The sequence below is a fragment of the Phacochoerus africanus genome, chromosome 8, assembly GCF_016906955.1.
Source record: "Phacochoerus africanus isolate WHEZ1 chromosome 8, ROS_Pafr_v1, whole genome shotgun sequence".
Lineage (NCBI taxonomy): Eukaryota > Metazoa > Chordata > Mammalia > Artiodactyla > Suidae > Phacochoerus > Phacochoerus africanus.
In genome coordinates this window covers 66,829,582-66,846,272 of record NC_062551.1, presented here as the reverse complement: position 1 = coordinate 66,846,272, position 16,691 = coordinate 66,829,582, and the positions used below count along the sequence as shown (strand labels likewise).

At 60.0% G+C, this 16,691-nt stretch overlaps 1 protein-coding gene across 4 annotated transcripts in view; it reads left to right on the top strand.

The window, feature by feature from the left end:
* Positions 1-16,691, top strand: part of ACOT7 (acyl-CoA thioesterase 7) — a 100,532-nt gene that overhangs the window by 70,380 nt on the left and 13,461 nt on the right. For 3 of the 4 annotated variants that reach the window (XM_047791263.1, XM_047791265.1, XM_047791264.1), the window contains exons 7-8: positions 2,270-2,386; positions 14,599-14,783. In XM_047791263.1, coding sequence (XP_047647219.1) covers positions 2,270-2,386; positions 14,599-14,783 — 302 coding nt within the window. Of the gene's footprint in view, positions 1-2,269; positions 2,387-12,895; positions 12,927-14,598; positions 14,784-16,691 lie in introns of all 4 variants that reach the window. The other variant, XR_007136426.1, reaches the window with a different exon arrangement.

Here is a 16,691-nt window from a genome sequence, read left to right as displayed (position 1 = left end):
GGCACATGGAAGTTCCTCGGCCAGGGATCAAACCTGTGCCACAGCAGTGACAATTCCAGACCTTAACCACTAGGCCACCAGGGAACTCCTAAGAGCGTTTTAATTAATTACCAATGTTTAGTAATTGGCAGATTCCTCGTAAGCATGTAGGTTCCAAGCTTCTCCTGAAACATCATTAGTCTGTCCTTGTTCCTGTGGGTGAGGGACAGTAGGAAGGGCCCCCAGCCCTCCTCACCACCCTGCATAACCCCTGCCTGGTCCTGCAGGCACTGGGAACTACAAGCCCTGCCCTAAACCTGACTCCCCATGAGCCTGGCTTTTATGGGTGGGATGGAGTTGGTTTTTCTGCCTCTCTCTGGATTTTAAGAAATCATTCTGTGTTCTGGTTTTGCATATATAACTTTCCAAGATTCCTTTTTTTTTTTTTTTTTTGTCTTTTTGCCCTTTCCAGGGCCTTCCCCCGGCATATGGAGGTTCCCAGGCTAGAGGTCTAATCGGAGCTGTAGCCACCAGCCTACGCCAGAGCCACAGCAATGCAAGATCCAAGTCGCGTCTGCGACCTTCACCACAGCTCACAGCAACACTGGATCCTTAACCCACTGAGCAAGGCCAGGGATCAAACCCGCAACCTCATGGTTCCTAGTTGGATTCATTTCCACTGCGCCACGACGGGAACTCCAGCTTTCCAAGATTTCTGATAGTTATCAGATGGATCAACAGCACTTTGCTGCCTTTATGGGTCACAGTGGTTAACTCATGGCCATTGTCTGTAGTTTGACCTAGTAAAAGCTATGGTTTAAGTTTGCTGTTTTTGTTTGGGGCCCGTGGCATGTGGACGTCCCCAGGCCAGAGGTCCGCTGTGCCACAGCTATAGCAACGCCTGCTCCTTAACCTGCTCTGCCACAAGGGAATTTCTGGTTTCAGTTTTCTAACTAAATGAGACATGTATTACTGTGTTGCACTGGTGGAGCGAGAATTGGGGGCAGGGGACCAGCCGCGGGCACGTGTCGAGATGCCGTCAGTTGAGGGGTATGAGCGGGTGAAAACGTCCGCGCCTGAGGTTTGGGTCCCCTCGGCCCACGGTGCACTTGTCCCGAGCCGCGCTTCTAGTTCCGTTTGTTTTTTGACTTAGCAGCTTTATTGATGTACTTCACACAGTCGGTACAGCTCACTCGTTGCATCTCCTTGATTTTTAGTGTCGTCGCACTGAAACCAATGCCACAGCCCGTCTCAGAGCATTTTCATCCCCCCAGAGAGACCTCAGAGCCGTGCAGCAGCCCGTCCCCATTTCTCCAACCCCCTTTCCCTAGAAAACCACTGATCTGGACTACGCGTTGTGGCTCGGTGGTAACAAACCCAACCAGTATCCATGAGGATGCGGGTTCAATCCCTGGCCTCACTCAGCGAGTTAAGGATCTGGCATTGCTGCAGCTGCAGCTCTCATTCAACCCCGAAGCTGGGAACCTCCATATGCTGCGGGTGTAGCCCTAAAAAAGGAAAAAAGAAAAAGAAACGAAAACCACTAATCTACTTCCTGTCTCTACGGATTTGACTTTTCTGAATATTTCACGTCAGTGGATTCCTTCAGTACGCGAGGTCTTATGTCTGGCTTCTTTCCCTCCGCATGATGATTTCAGGGTTCATCTTTGCTGTGGGCGTTGTTGGTCCTTTGTTCCTTTTTATTGCTGAGTAATATTCCGCTGTGTGGATAAGCCCCATTCTCTGTCCTTTTAGCGGTCGATGCACCTTCGGGTTGGTTCCGCTCCGGGGGGTTAGGAGTAACGCTCTCCGGAGCTTTTGCACGAACGTGTGTTTTTATCTCCCTTGGGTGCTCACCTGAGGGTGGAATTGCTGGGTCACGTGGCATCTATGTGTTTATTAGCCTTTTGAGAAACTCCAGGCTGTTTCTGAAGAGGCTGCACCATTTCCATCCCTGCCCGAGAGTGTGACGGGCTCTGGCTTCTCCACGTTCTCACGGGCACCTGTCACCTGGCTTTCTGACTGTGGCCATTCAGTGGAGCATGTGGCAGGACAGGGCACCTTAGAGGCTGGGAGGAGGGTTGTCATTTGTTCTGGTGGCCTGAGCCCTGGCTGCAGCCGTGGTCATCTTCCAGAGCGCCCCAGGGAGTCAGGTTTTCAGCCCTGGATTCAACCGGCCGTGGCCCCACTGGTGGGTCCCAGGGACGCGTTTCCCTCGACGTGTTTCCAGGCTGGGTGGTGGGCTCTCCTTCCCCCACATCTAACCTGCCGTGTGCCCTTCTCTGTGCAGGTGTCACCATGAAGCTCATGGACGAGGTGGCCGGGATCGTGGCCGCACGTCACTGCAAAACCAACATCGTCACTGCTTCCGTGGACGCCATTAACTTCCACGACAAGATCCGAAAAGGTAACAGCACCCTCTCCGCCAAGGGGCAGGGGCCGCCCTGGCTGCTTGGGTCCCTCGTACAGTGGCCTTTTGTTCCCCCTGCATCTGCTGGGCCCTGGAATCTGCCCGCGTTCCAGAGCCTTGAGCTCTGCCTAGGGTGATGCGTCTCTGAAGTTACAGTTGCCAGTTTGATTTCTCAGTCTGGTAATTCTGTACTCAGACGTGAGTGGCGCCTTTATCCTGCTAAAGAGCGGCGTAAACCCATCCTCTTCGAATGCCCCGGGCATGGAGCCCTGCCAAGGGCCCGTGTGCACACTCACCGAGCCGAGCCCACTGCCACTAGGTCCCTCGGGGCACGTTACCTCTCCAGGAAGTACAGGTCCCCGGGATTTGAGCAACAGCGGCTCCTCAGAGTAGCGGGAGTGCCCCCGGGGCAGCGCTGGTGGCAGTGGTTCTCGCAGCACAGAAATCCAGCCCCAGCCCCACCCGAAACGGTTCCCCCGCTTGTCTCAGTGGCTGCTGTGTCTTCAGAACTGAGGCTGTGCGCCCCAGGAAAGCAGCCCTTCTCCGTGGGGTCGGCAGGGGGTCGGGGTCCGGGCTGTGAGATTGGTTCTGAAGAAGCCTCACCGGGAAGGTGGCCTTGGAAAAAGCTACTGGCTGGGCAAGCCCAGCCCCCAGCCATGGGGGTGACAACGGAGGGGTGACGACATGGGTGGGAGGCAGCCTCGAGGAGCAGCGCTGAGCCAGGCGTTGCCACGGCCGGAGCCACAAGGCCTCATCCAGGCCCTCGGAGGCCCCGGCCTGGTCCAGCTGAGGTCCCGCCTGGCTGTGTGCCCTCCCCTGCAGAACACGGTGGCCGCGTGCTGGGGACAGAGCATTCTGAAATAGGAAGGGTGGAGGGCTGCCTCCCATCCTGGCATAACTGAGAGCAAGTCAGCCTGGCCTGTGCGGGGTTTGGGTGCTTTTAGGGGAAGGGGAGGGGGGTCTGTGCCCTGCTTTCCTCTGCTTTGCAGCAACCTTCTCAGCTAGTGGGTGTTCGCCTCAGACATTGACCGCACAGTCCCTTTAGAATTTGCCCAGAACAGGTGATTTTGTTTGTCCCGCTGGTCCTCCCCGGGCCTCGGGTGTTGTGTGTGGCGCTGGCGTGAACATTTGGGAAAGGAAGAGTCCTGTCGTGCCCGATGCCTGGCTTCTCTTTTTCTGGAACTACTCCCTGGGTAAATTCCTGCGATCACAGCTTCACTGTTAAACACGACTTGAAAACCCACAGTGGGAAACGCTTGCATTCCACGGCGCTCGCTCCGTTCCGCGTCTCCCGGGGGGCCTTGGAGAACCGCCCGCTGAAAAGCGAAGTGGGGGAGTTCCCACTGTGGTGCAACAGGATGGATGGTGCCTCTGCAGCGGCAAGGATGCGAGTTCGATCCCCAGCCCCGCGCTGGGACCCCCATGTGTCAAGGGGCGGCCAAAAAGGAAAGGAAAAAAAAAGAAACAAAGGGAACTTTCCCCCACGCCAGCCTGTTTCCTCAAGGCTGCTTTGCCGTTGAGGGGTGGTCTGGGAGAATGAAAGTCAACCCTGTTAGAAACCAGGAGCTGGGGTTCCCGTCGTGGCACAGTGGAAGTGAATCCGACTAGTAACCATGAGGTTGCAGGTTCGACTCCTGGCTTTGCTCAGTGGGTTAAGGATCTGGCGTTGCTGTGGCTGTGCTATAGGCCGGCGGCTACAGCTCTGATTCGACCCCTAGCCTGGGATCTTCTATATGCCGGGGGTTCGGCCCTAAAAAGCAAGGAAGAAAGGAAAATAGGGAGGAAGGAAGGAAGGAGAAGAGAAAAGAAAGGAAACCAGGAGCCGGCTAAGCAGCCCTGCGCGCCCCCCAAACCCTGACTCCTCACCTTCAATCTCTTTCAAGGAGAGCTCAGGGGGCTGCGGTTGGTTAGTTTTGAGGGATTGATTAGTTACGTGATGAGTTCTGAAGCGCTCTAGTCCGAGGAGAGCGCTTTTGCCGGGGTAATTGGAGCGGCCTGGAAGACATCAGGGCAGCGCAGTGCTCGTTTCTTTTTCTTTCTTTCTTTTTTTTTTGGTCTTTTGTCCTTTTAGGGCCACACCCGCAGCATATGGAGGTTCCCAGGCTAGGGGTCTAATCGGAGCTGTAGCCGCTGGCCTACGCCAGAGCCACAGCAACGCCGGATCCGAGCCAAGTCTGCGGCCTACACCACAGCTCACAGCAGTTCCGGGTGCTTCACCCACTGAGCGAGGCCAGGGGTCGAACCCGCAACCTCGTGGGTCCTGGTCGGACTTGTTTCCGTGGCGCCGCGACAGGAGCTCCAGGTGCTCGTTTCTAAGAGGTGACTCCTCTGATTCCAAGACGCGGAGAAAGGGGTCCTCGTTTCCACGGGCCGGAACCTCCTGCGGAACATTCCACTGTGGGTGCTGGAGAGTGAGGGCTGGGCCCCGCACGTGCCCCTGGCTGGCATCACAGCCTTGGCTGGAGCCCCTGCAGTCTGGGCCCGGAGCTGAGGCAGCCTCCTGGCCTGGGGCGCCCCAGGCAGCAGAGAGATAGTTTCTCTTCTCTCAGATCACAGTTCGGTTCGTGTAGAGAGGAATTTGGGCCAAACTAAAATAACAGTTATGGAGTCTGGCCTATTTCTGTGCACTGTCCCCTGGGGCCAGTAGACAGTGTCACGCCTTATTTGTTGTTTTCCCGAGGAATGTCCCCATGTGAAGCTGTCAGCTCCTCTGCTCTCTCCCCTTTGCTGTGGCTCCATCGAGGAGCCCAGCTCGGTCACTGCCACGGTGACATCTCGGTTAAGGCCACCGTCAGACCAGGCCGCTTCAGACACAATGGTCCCATGTCATGTTTGACACTGTGGGGGATGCCAGGCGGGGCTGGCTGAGCTTGGAGTGACCCCGCTGGCTCTGGGTCCTTGGCACCGGGCAGTGGAAGCGTGTCAGACACTTGGCGAAGGGCTGGGATTGACATTCCCAGTTGTTCTGCTTTGATTTTCTGATGCAGATCTGCTGAGACGACTATAAGCCTGCGGGCCTCTCTGCGTGCGGCCTGCGAGCCTTCCAGGCCCAGCGCCTTCTCCTCTGGCCTCACGACTCCCCTCCGATGTGAAGGGGTGAGGGGGCCGGATCCACTGCCACCCTCTTGGGGGAGGCCGCGTGGCTGCTCCCAGTACCCCAGGCGGGGACGAACCCCAAGCCTGCACAGGTGCCAGAGCAGTGACCACTGCCTGGTGCTCAAAGCAACAAAAGTTCACTCCCTCTCAGCTCTGGAGGCCAGGCTTCCAAACCCGAGGTCTGGGGGCACATCGCTCCCCCCAGAGGCTCCAGGGGAGGGTCCTTCCTGCCTCCACTTCCAGGGCCCCCCACAGGCCCATCCTCCATCTCCCTCAAGGGGCCCTCCCCTCTCTCTTCCCTTCTCTGGGACTCACAGGGATGGTTGCAGAGGTTCTAGGGCCCCCTGGGTCCAGGAGGCGCTCTCATCGAGGTCCTTAATGACATCTGCAGAGCTGCCTGTTCCAATAAGGTCACATTCTGAGGTGCCTAGGGGACTGATCTTCTGTGAGGGCCACCATCAAGTCACAGCAGAGACTTCGTTTTTTTACAGTTTGATTCTGGTAGACCTGAGCTCACTTTCTGTAGGTGGAGCTCCCGGGTAGCTTGGCAGGTTAAGGATCCAGCATTGTCACTGCTGTGGCTCGGGTCCACTGCTTTGGTGTGAGTCAGCCCATGGCCCGGGAACATCCACAGGCTGCAGGTGTGCCCCCCCCCAAAAAAAAACCAAAAAAAAAAACCCTAGGTGGATAAAATCTCCTCTGGGCCCCAATCTACCCTTTTCCCGCCCTGTTGCCCACGTGGGTGTGGGCCCTTCCCTGGTGAGAGCCCCCCCCCTTCAGGTCCGAGGCCGCCAGAGAAGGCGCGGCTCTGCGGCTCTGCGGGGGTCCGGAAGGGAGGGCCTGGCTCAGAGAGGGGCAGTCACACGGCCAGGGGGTGGCAGCCCTGGGAGCTGCTTCTGGAGAACAGGTCCCCTCCCAGAGCAAAGTTGAGAGGCCTGTGCTCCCGGCATGGGAGCCCTGCGGAGGGACCAGGAGCCCTGCAGAGGGACAAACGGCAGGACAAGGAGCAGGGAAGCAAACGTTTCGCGATGACGAGGAAGCACAGGGGAGGGTCTCGCTTCTGTAGGGGGCCTAGAATTCCCTTGTTCTGAAATCGACTGAAAAGCTTAATGCGCACAAGGACTGTTTGTAAAGTAATGTTATTTTCGTGGAAGAGGTGCCAGCAGGTGGTCCTGGACACCACTGGGCAGTGCCCATGCCGTCTCATTGGGGAAATGCTTGACTGTCTCCCTGCCCACGTCCCATCTCTTCGACACACAGCCCAGTGGGTCTCCCGCTTCCCCCACTCACCCATCAGCAGTCCTTCTGGAAGGGGTGACACAGTGGGGAGAAGCCCAGAAGTTACCATGCCCTGCCAGCCACACACGCCGTCTGTGTGGGTCTCCTGTTGCTGCTGGGACGAGTTATTACAAACTAGTGGCTTAAAATAAGAAAGATTATTCTCTCCGGTTCCCGAGGCCAGGTGTCTAAGAGGCCTCAGGCTGCGTTCCTTCTGGAAGCTTTGGGGAGAAGCTATTTCGTGCCTTTCCGCTCCCAGAGGCACCTGTGTTTCTTGACTTGGGGCCCCTCCTGAGGCCCCCACTCCCATCATCCTATCTCCTCCCCTTACTCTGACCTTCCTGGAGATGACACAGGACCTGCCTGGACAATCTGGGGTCATCTCTCATCTCTGAGTCCTTAACCTGGTTCCATCTGCAAAGTCCTTCTTGCTACTTGAAGTAAAACGTTCACAGACTCCCCAGATCAGGGCGCAGGCATCTTTGGGGACCATTATTCTAATAACCATATGTGGTTTCCCCGTTTTGGCATGTTACATCAGAAACATGGAAACAGGAGTTCCCGTTGTGGCGCAGCGGAAATGCATCTGACTAGGAACCATGAGGTTTCGGGTTCGATCCCTGACTTCACTCAGTGGGTTAAGGATCTGGTGTTGCTGTGGCTGTGGTGTAGGTCAGCAGCTACAGCTCCAATTAGACCCCTCGCCTGGGAACCTCCATATGCCATGGGTGTGGCCCTAAAAAGACATAAGCCCAAAAAAAAGAAGAAAAAAAGAAAAAAAAGGAAACATGGAAACTGCTAGAATGGAGAGGAAGCAGGTCTTTGGGTTGACCGGCTTCTTCAGATCTAAAGCAGGAAATGCTTTGCTCAGTCTCAGTTCAGCCGCTGGCGAGGCTATGTCCTTTGTATGCGGCCAGCTAGGTGCCACCCGGATGTGGCCTCCCCGTCACTCAGGTGTGTGTCCCTCAGGAAGCCACGCCTGCAGCTTTGCAGCAGAAAACAGCGCTCCAGAAGGTCAGAAGATGACTTTGAACTTCAGCCACAAAGGATGTGTGCTGAGTCGGGCTGACTGCGCCCACACTTACAGCACAGCAGGGCCATTTGCAGGGGGTGGGTACAGCGCTCTGTCACAAGCCAGACTCTTCTAGAATGCCGGGACCACGGAGGGCCCGCCTCTGTTACACCCTGGCCCCTCCACGCCCACCCCCACAGTCTTCAACCCCCGCGAACTGTCCTTCTGGTCACAGCCTCGCTGTCTGCCTGGGACACGCCAGGTTCAGCCCAGCCCCTCCGCTGGGCACCGAAAGTCCACCAGGGCTTGTCTCTCTTCCCCACCAGGCCCAGCGGGCTGGGGACTCTCAGAATCAAGCTCAAGCCAGGCAGTCGAGGGGAAGAGGAGCGCTCTGTCCAGGGGGCAGGATCGAGCGGGCCTCCAGCATCCCAGACCCTGTCGCTCATCAGAAGACAGTAACAGCCTGAGGCCAGCCGCCTTGCTGGGCTGTGACCTGCAGGGTTCTGAGCACCCTGTGCCTGGAGGGGCCAGCGCTGGGGGAGGGCCTGGTGGACCCCAGCCGCACCCCAACCGCCTGTCTTCTCACGAGGCTGCCGGCGTCTTCCAGGGTGAGCTGCTGAAGCCCAAAGACCAGACTTCCTTCCACTTGCTGCATTTCTGCGTTTCTCAAAGTCGAGCTGTTAAACTGCTCAGTTACAGGGAGAACTGGTTTCCTCCGACGACGTGGTTTCGGAGGCCTCGGGGAGGAAAACCAAAGCTGACATTCTCTTGTAGAGAAGTGACCTCCCCAGACTACCAGAGTGGAAAGCGAGGAAACTTCTGGAAGATGTTCTGGGTGGGTCACGTAAGAAATACGGAAAGTTCTTCCCCGTTTCCACGCTTTCTTAAGGACGTTCACCGACACAGCTTTGCTTCGGAGCTTCCGTGCTGACCTGGTGTCGAAGTTTGTGACACTTGGCGACGTAGGCGTGGGGATAGTGGTGTTTTATTGTTTTGTTCTCTTTTCCCAATCCCTGTCATCTTGCTGAGTGTGGCCTGGAAGAGACCCCCGTGTGCTGGGGGAGTCGGTGGGGCAGCTGCCAGGCCCCTGGGTTGTACCGCTCCAGGCGGCTCAACCGTGACTTCAAAACAGAACTCAGCTGACTCATGTCTCTGCTCCCCGCAGGCACTCACCTGTTTACTTCCTGCGAACGTTGCTCGGTTTCAAGTGCCAGGCTTGTGCTTTCCCCCGTCACCCCTCACTTGGGGCGGACAGTTTGCTCTACCCCACAAGACAGGAGCTCTTGTTATCCCCATGTGTCTGATCTGGGACCTGCCCCCACTCCCAGGGCAGATCCTGGCAGGGAGGCTGGCCCGAGGGCTCCAGGGCCTGAACTCTGGATACCATGCCTTGGTGCCTCCTCGCCAGCAGGCCTGAACCACCCCGCCTCAGCCTCGGCGAGTGATGGGCTTTGACCCTTGCTGACCACATGCCCCGTGGTCCGTCTCTGATGCTCACCCTGTACCCCCAGAAGGGTGACTGCCCCCATCCCGTTGTGTGTAAAACTCACAGTTAGGAGTATCCAGCTCCCAGGAGGCACAGCTCTGTTCGTGTCCCTTGAGTTGGTCACAGCCCAGGGGCCCCTTTTCCTGCTGGAAGCAGTCGGAGGCAGACACTTGTCTCCCGCCCGCAGCAGCTCTCCACTCTGGTTGGGGTCAGTTTGCCTGCAGGAGCCCCCCCAGTACCTCCCCACCAGCCACACACGGCTATTTACATTACAATTAAGAGAAAAGAAAATGGACAGTGCAGTTCCTTGGTCAGCAGGGCTGCATTCTTTCTGGTGGCTCTAGGAGAGCATCCGTTTCCTGCTTCTCCCGGGTTCTAGGGGCACCTGCATGCCTTGGCTGGTGGCCTCTTCCTCCATCCTCAAAGCCAGCAGCAGAGCAGCTCTCTGCCCCCAAGGCTGTTGTCACCAGCCCCTGGCTCTCCCCTCCTGCCTCCCTGTCCCCTTATGTTGACGTTGGGCCCTCCTAGACAGCCCAGGCTGGTCTCCCACCTCAAGATCCCAAAATCTCATGCGTCTAGGAAGTGCCTTTGCCTGTGAGGTGCCACATCCACAGGTCTGGGGGCTCTTGTTCACCTGCTCCAGGAGTTAAGTTCCTCTGCGCTCTGCCTTCCCCTTCCCCTGTCTTGCACCTGCCCTGCAGACGGGACGCCAGCAGAAAACCCCAGAGAGCAAGGGGCTCCTCCACTCTCGGGGTTCAAGGCATCAGGAGAGGAAGTGCCCCTACCCCGTCCCCCAGGGCTGCGGGCCGCTCTGAGGTTTGGGTTTGTGGATGAGGGACGGAAGCAGCGGGCTTCCTGGCTTAGCCCCTCCTCCTCTCATGGAGCGTTTGCCCCAGAACTGGGGTCCCCATGAGCACCACTGAGACCCCACCTCTCGGACCGGCCCTTGCCCTGGGGTTGCGGCGGGGCGGCCACAATGACAGTGTCAGACCCGGCACCACCGCTCACGTCCTGGGACTGGGAGGAAGGGCCATGCTGGTGACCGTGCTCTTCCCCCACGAAAGAGCCAGACTCCCTTGCTGACGCTGTCACCTCTTGATCCACTTGGACAGCATGCGAAGCAGCTTCCTGCCTGGTGGAGGTGGTCCCGCTGCCGGGGAAGGACAGGGAAGGGGAGACTTGTTGTAAATGTCACTTCTTACAACCTCCTTGAACCGATCTTTTCACCCCCCAAAGACACAACGGAGCCTTCTGGGGACACACTCTCCCCTTGGGTTTCAGGTGCCTTTCCCTGGAGGCAGGTACAGGAGGGCACAGACCCACCAGAAACTACTGGCCTGGGCTTCTGTCCATCTGACGTAATAGGCAGAAGTGACCCCCCAAGAGAAGGCCACTCCTAGGGCCCTTGAGGAGACTGAGGCACAACAGGTTCCTGGCTCACCTCCTGCCTGGTGGCTGAGCCACATTCCAGCCAGGCCCGTGGACTCCAGAGCCTGTGGGACCCAGATGCGGTGGCCTGAGGGCCCTGCAGGCCCCGGGGCCACTCCAGGCCTGGAGAGCCTGCCTCTCGTGGAGACACGTGGGGACCCACGTGGGGACCGTCTGGCTGTGTCGGGGCTTCGTCTGTCCCTGCCTCAGAGACTTGGAAGAGAACAGGGTGGCCCTCTATTCCTAGACCCAGAGTGGCCCTGTCGCCCTGCCCCTGTCGAGGTGGCGCACGGTGCCCAGGGCCAGTGGGCGATACCATTTTTCCCTTTGAGCCACTCTTTGAAGTAATTGGCCATCCTCTGTGTGGGTTTGGATGTGTGGCCTGGTAGAAAAGTCCCCAGGCAGTCTCAGCGCTCTGCACCCTCAGCCAGGGCCCTGCCTGGCGCCCTTAAGCACGTGGCAGGTGGCACCTGTTCTGGCACTTTCTGAAGCAGACAGGAACCAAGCTAGACTCGGGCTGGGGCCACGCCCCACTCAGTCGGGCCCCCAGGTTGAGGCCAGCTCCGCACACAGGAGCTGGGCTGCCCTGAGCCTGGGGAGGGCTCAGAGGGGCCACGTCGCTGATTGAGGCCCAGCACCTGCAGGGCCCCCCCCCCCCCCCCCGTCCAGCTGCGTCTGTAGCGGCTTCTGCCGCCCACAAGGAACCACATTCCCTCAGGGCCACACAGGCTCCCCACTGGTTTGGGGGTGATGGGGCCCCTGCTCTCGGGGGGCCCCCAGGCTGGGAGAGATGGACATCAGTGAAGAGACAGGCCGGCAAATGCGCTGGGGTTGGGGGCCCTGAAGGGGAGGGGCTGAGTTCTGGAAGGAGCGACGGGGGTGCCCGAGCTGCTGGGCAGGGGCTGGTTCCGGGGCAGGGGCTGGGAGCCAGGGGCACTGGGGAGCCAGGGGCAGCATGGGGTCTGTAGGGTGGGAGTGTCCAGTCCCACAGAGCTGAGACCCCTCGCTGTAACCCCCGCCCCGCCCCCGCCGTGGACCGGCCAGTCCACGTTCTCGGGTCCTGAGGGCGCCGGCCGGTGGCCACAGAGGTGGGAGGGATTTGGCGTGAACCTTCCTGGCACCCGGGTGCTGACAAAGAGGGACCCTGGGGTGCCTCTGAGCACCCCTCCCCCAGCCTGACCGCACACCCCCGGGGTCATGTGGGGCACACTTTCTGAGCCGAGGGTCAGGGAGGCCCTCAGGCGGGAGGGGCCTGGGCGGCACTGGGGTCTGCCCTCGTCCGGCTCACTTTGAGTCCCAGCCCTCAGTGGCTCAGTCTGGCTTCTGGCCTTTGGCGTCTCCCTGGGCCTGGCCAGCCAGCGGTAAATACAGCCTGTGCCTCCTTAGAATTATGCCATTGCCACCTCTGAAGGGGGCCGAGGCTGGTGTTTGGGCTGGGACTGACATTCCCCGACGTGTAGGAAGCGATCACTGGGTCTGGTCTCAGGAGCGGCCCCAGGACAACGTTATCCTGAGTCTCGTGCTCGTCGTCAGCCTGCTTCACTGATTGGAACCATTGGGGGGTAGAAGTTTCTTTGGATTTCTACCCGACATGAGGCACGATCAGCCATGCGGCTGGTGGGGGCCTCGCGGGAGACAAGGCAACCATGCGGTGCTGTTTGTTCTTGGGAAAAGAACCATCGGTGTTGAAAGGCCCTGAATTCACTGTCCCCCAGTCACTGCCCCGCGGACACGAGCTTTGCCAGCTGCCTCTTGAGGGAGGGGCTCGTCCCTGCTTTTCACCTTGGGTGGCCCCCGAACCAGCCCCTGCCCGGCAGCTCAGGCACCCCTGTCGCTCCTTCCAGAACTCAGCCCCTCCCCTTCAGGGCCCCCAACCCCAGCGCATTTGCCCACCTGTCTCTTCACTGATGTCCGTCTCTCCCAGCCTGGGGACCCCCTGAGAGCAGGGGCCTCATCACCCCCAAACCAGTGGGGAGCCTGTGTGGCCCTGAGGGAATGTGGTTCCCGTGGGAGCAGCAGGCCACAGAGAGAGGGTGCCGGCTGGCACTGGGGGTGGCCTGAGGCAGACAGGCAGGGATGCCAGGAGGCCTTCAGGCGTCCCCTCCCTGCTCCCCTGGAAATGGCCCTTGGGGGCCCCGTGAGGAATGTTCCCACGGTGGGCCCAGGCGCTTTGCACGTCGCTGACTCTGTGGCTTTCGTCCCCCAGATGTGGCCATGCCCAACACGGAGAGCTCCCTGTAAGTATGGCGTGAACGCGGCATGTCGCGTCCTGGTGCCTCGTAACAGGAGTAACCGTTCTGCTTCCAGCCTGCCCACCTGCTCACCCCTAACACCTGTGCTGCCCCGACTTGTCTGTCTCCCTGAGTCTGCAGCCATGCTTTGGGGGGGGGTGTCTCTGTGGAGCTGGGACACTGGGGTTCCCAGGATATTACAAGGTCCCTGCAGCTGGCGCTGGCTCCAGGGGAAGGAGCAGGTCCCAGCGTCCTGTGTCCCCCTTGGGCAGAAGAGTCCTTGAGCCCAGCCAAGAACGAGGCTGTGCTGGGCGGAGCTGGGGTCCTGATCACACGCCAGGGGAAAGCCCCCAGGGTCAGCACTGCCTCATGGTTCAGAGCCGCAGCATCAGTGACAGTGACAACTGTTTTCGGTACTGCCCGCCACCAGGTGGGAGGCTTGGCACTGGGCTCATTTCACCCTGGCCCCGTAGTTACCCCATGAGACAACTTGTGTCCCTTTATAAGAGAGGCACTGGGGAGTTCCCGTCGTGGCTCAGTGGTTATCGAATCCAACTAGGAACCATGAGGTTGTGGGTTTGATCCCTGGCCTTGCTCAGTGGGTTAAGGATCTGACGTAGCCATGAGCTGTGGTGTAGTTTGCAGATGCGGCTCGGATCCCACATTGCTGTGGCTCCCACATAGCCAGCGGCTACAGCTCCGATTCAACCCCTAGCCTGGGAACCTCCATATGCCATGGGTGTGGCCCAAGAAATGGCAAAAAGACCAAAAAAAAAAAAAGAGAGAGAGAGAGACACTGGGCCCCGTGAGATGAAGCCAAGGGAAGGGACAGCCATGGCCAGAGGTATGGGGGCGCCCTTGACCGGGAGACACTCTAGGGTAGACAGTCAGGACCCCGGGGGCAGGGGGGCAGGTTGTGTTGGGGATGAGGGAGGGAGGGCCACCTGGGACAGTGTCGCGGCGACGGGTGACTCTACAAGGGAGACTGCTAGTGTGGGGAGGGGACTCTGACCACGGACACGGCGTTGGGTGTGTCCTAGGTGGGCGGACACCCGCAGCTCAGAGGACAGTGGCCTGTCCCGTGGACAGGACAGTCGGGGAGAGGGAGAGCCTGACAAGACAGACGCAGTCCCACGGGGACAGAAGGGCAGGAGGACATGGCTCCAGGAGACTGGAGCACTGGGGCAGTTTGGCCTGACCGTGCCATTGGACCAGCATCAGGAGCTGGGGAGGGGCCAGGGAAGGTTAAAGAAGGTTCCTTGGTGCTCAGAGCGACATGGTGGGCAGCCACAAGTACGGCCGAAGCCTGGATGTGCAGGTTGTCTCTAACCAGCCGGGGGACCTGAGAGCAGGTCCGGGGCTGCCCCCAAGAGACCAGAGGCCACTGCCCAGCAGACACCCCCAGGGAGGAGAGAGCGGAGCCTGGGAGGGTGGGTGGGACCTGGTGACAGCCACTGTTCGGCCACCATTCGGCTCTAAATGTCTCCATAAATGGAGGAAAAACCTGCCCACTAGAAAGGTGGACACTCAGGGGCCCCAGTGTCTTGGCGTTTTAACGTCCTGGCAGGGAGCAGAATGGCCCGTGCTGTCTAACCAGGTGTCACTGGGCGTCCTCGGCCCGGCGGCTTTCCGCGCCTCCCTGGCCTGGCCGCCCTGACGCGCCGTCTGTGCCCCGCAGGCTGTGTCATCACCATCTCCGGCCGCATGACCTTCACGAGCAACAAGTCCATGGAGATTGAGGTCTTGGTGGACGCTGACCCCGTGGTGGACAACTCCCAGAAGCGCTACCGGGCCGCCAGTGCCTTCTTCACCTACGTGTCCCTGAGCCAGGAGGGCAAGTCTCTGCCTGTGCCCCAGCTCCTGGTGAGTGGCCCCCTCCGGCCTGTGTGTCCTTGGGTATGGCCGCTGTCCCCTGCGGGGCTGGGCCCCTTCCCCGGGCCGCGGTGCCTGTGCCTGTGGACGGTGGAGGCGGGGCTGCGCGGACAGGGTGAGAGCTCTCCTTACGCACTCCTCGCCTGGGGAGAAGCATGCTGCCCAGGGGTCCTGACGCCGTGGGCAGATGCTCCAGTGGGGGTGCGGACCCTCCCAGAGCTGGCTCTTCCCTGCCCCGGCCCCCGCTAGGCTCTGCCCTGGGTGTGCAGAGAGAGGTGGTGGGCGGCTGCCACTGCAAGCAGGGCTTGGGGGCTCTGGTGCAGGCCCAGACCCTAGAGGGTCTCCACCTCCGGAAGGTTCCACCGGCCTGGGCTCCTCACCCCAAGGGGGGCAGGGACTCACTAGCGTTTCCTTAGTTGGCGAAACAGGTTGGATTCACTGAACAATGACTTGTCCCCAGCCCCCACCTCAGCTCTTGGCGCCCGCAGGCCCCAGTGCTCGAGGCCGCAATCCCAGGAGACTTTCAGGGCTCTCTTCCCCTCTCGCCACCCCTGCGCCGTCCTGGGGCACTGCCCCTCTCCTTGTTGGGGTCCCTGAGGGCACCTCCCCCCGGCCCTTCCCTCCCCCCGACACACACTCATGCACACGCCTCATCCTTCACGGCACGGGGTGATCTCAGCTGTTCAGATCTTGTCACCTCCCTGCTGAAACGTCTAAGTTTCCGAGGCTCGTGCCTTGAGGGTCCCAACTGTGTGCTCCACCCTGGCTCAGCTCCACCCAGTGCAGCCTGCTCCCTGCCCTGCCTGGAGCCCCCTGCTGCCTGCAGGGCTGAAGCATCACCCCAAGGTGGGCCCCCTGTCATCCCAGACCCTATATCCAGTGTGTCCTCGTCACAGTCTGGCCTGGTCCCCGCTCTGCCTTTTTCTAAAGCACCATTCCCCCACCTTAGGGATGCCGGTCATTGGCCGATTGCCCTGTCCTTGGACTGAGCTCATAGACACTGGAACGCTTGTGCTCCTAATGGTCACTGTGGCTGGAACAGTCTTGGTGCTTAGTGGGTGTGCTCTGGAAAATGCGTGAATCCTACTGTGTGCTAGGCCTGAAGCCCAGCGGGCAGGAGAGACAGGCGGTGTGCGCCAGGGGAGAGGCGTGACATGGTGCCCAGGGAGGGGGCCGGAGTAGGTTGGAGCCCCCAGGAAGGCCAGTGGGGCAGGGGCCTTGTTGAGAGGTCCTGGGAGTCAGGGAGGCCGAGGCCGTGGAGGGCAAGGCAGGTGGCAGGGCGCCGCGGGGGTGCTGCTAGGAGGTGCTGGGCCGTGTGTGCTGAACCAATGAACGAGCGGATTCCAAGGTTCCCTCGAGGCTGAGGACGGCCTCGTGAGCCTCACAAACGCCTTACCAGGGCCACTCCGCTGAGCGCCTTGCCTGGCCTGTGTCCCCACACCCTGGGCTCTGGGTCCAGCCTGCTTCTCGCAGCCAACCCCAGCCCAGTCCTGGGGGCCCGGCTCCCCCGGCGAGGCCCCCCTCAGACCAGCAAGGCTGAGGCACTTGTGGAAGACGGGGAGCCTGGGCGTGGAGAAGGCCCCTGTTTAGGCCGCCCCCAGTTTGCCTTGAGCCAGACCCTGGCCTGTCACTAGAGGCCTCTCTCCCAGGGCAGTGGTTGGGGGCAGCAGTGGGGGGCAGCGGGGACCGGGTCTGGCGCTTTTGTGAAAGCCTGAACCCCATTTCCAGAAGCGCCTCGCAGGGCCCTGCCACCCACACAGCATCTGCTCCCCACGCAGATCCTGCCCGTTGGAGGAGAGCAGGTGCCAGAACCTCTGAAGAGTAAATGTGTGTGTTTAGGGGCGTCCTCACGGGCTACCACCTGTGGCCAGGGGTGGCCGCCTGGCCTGGCCTGGCCTG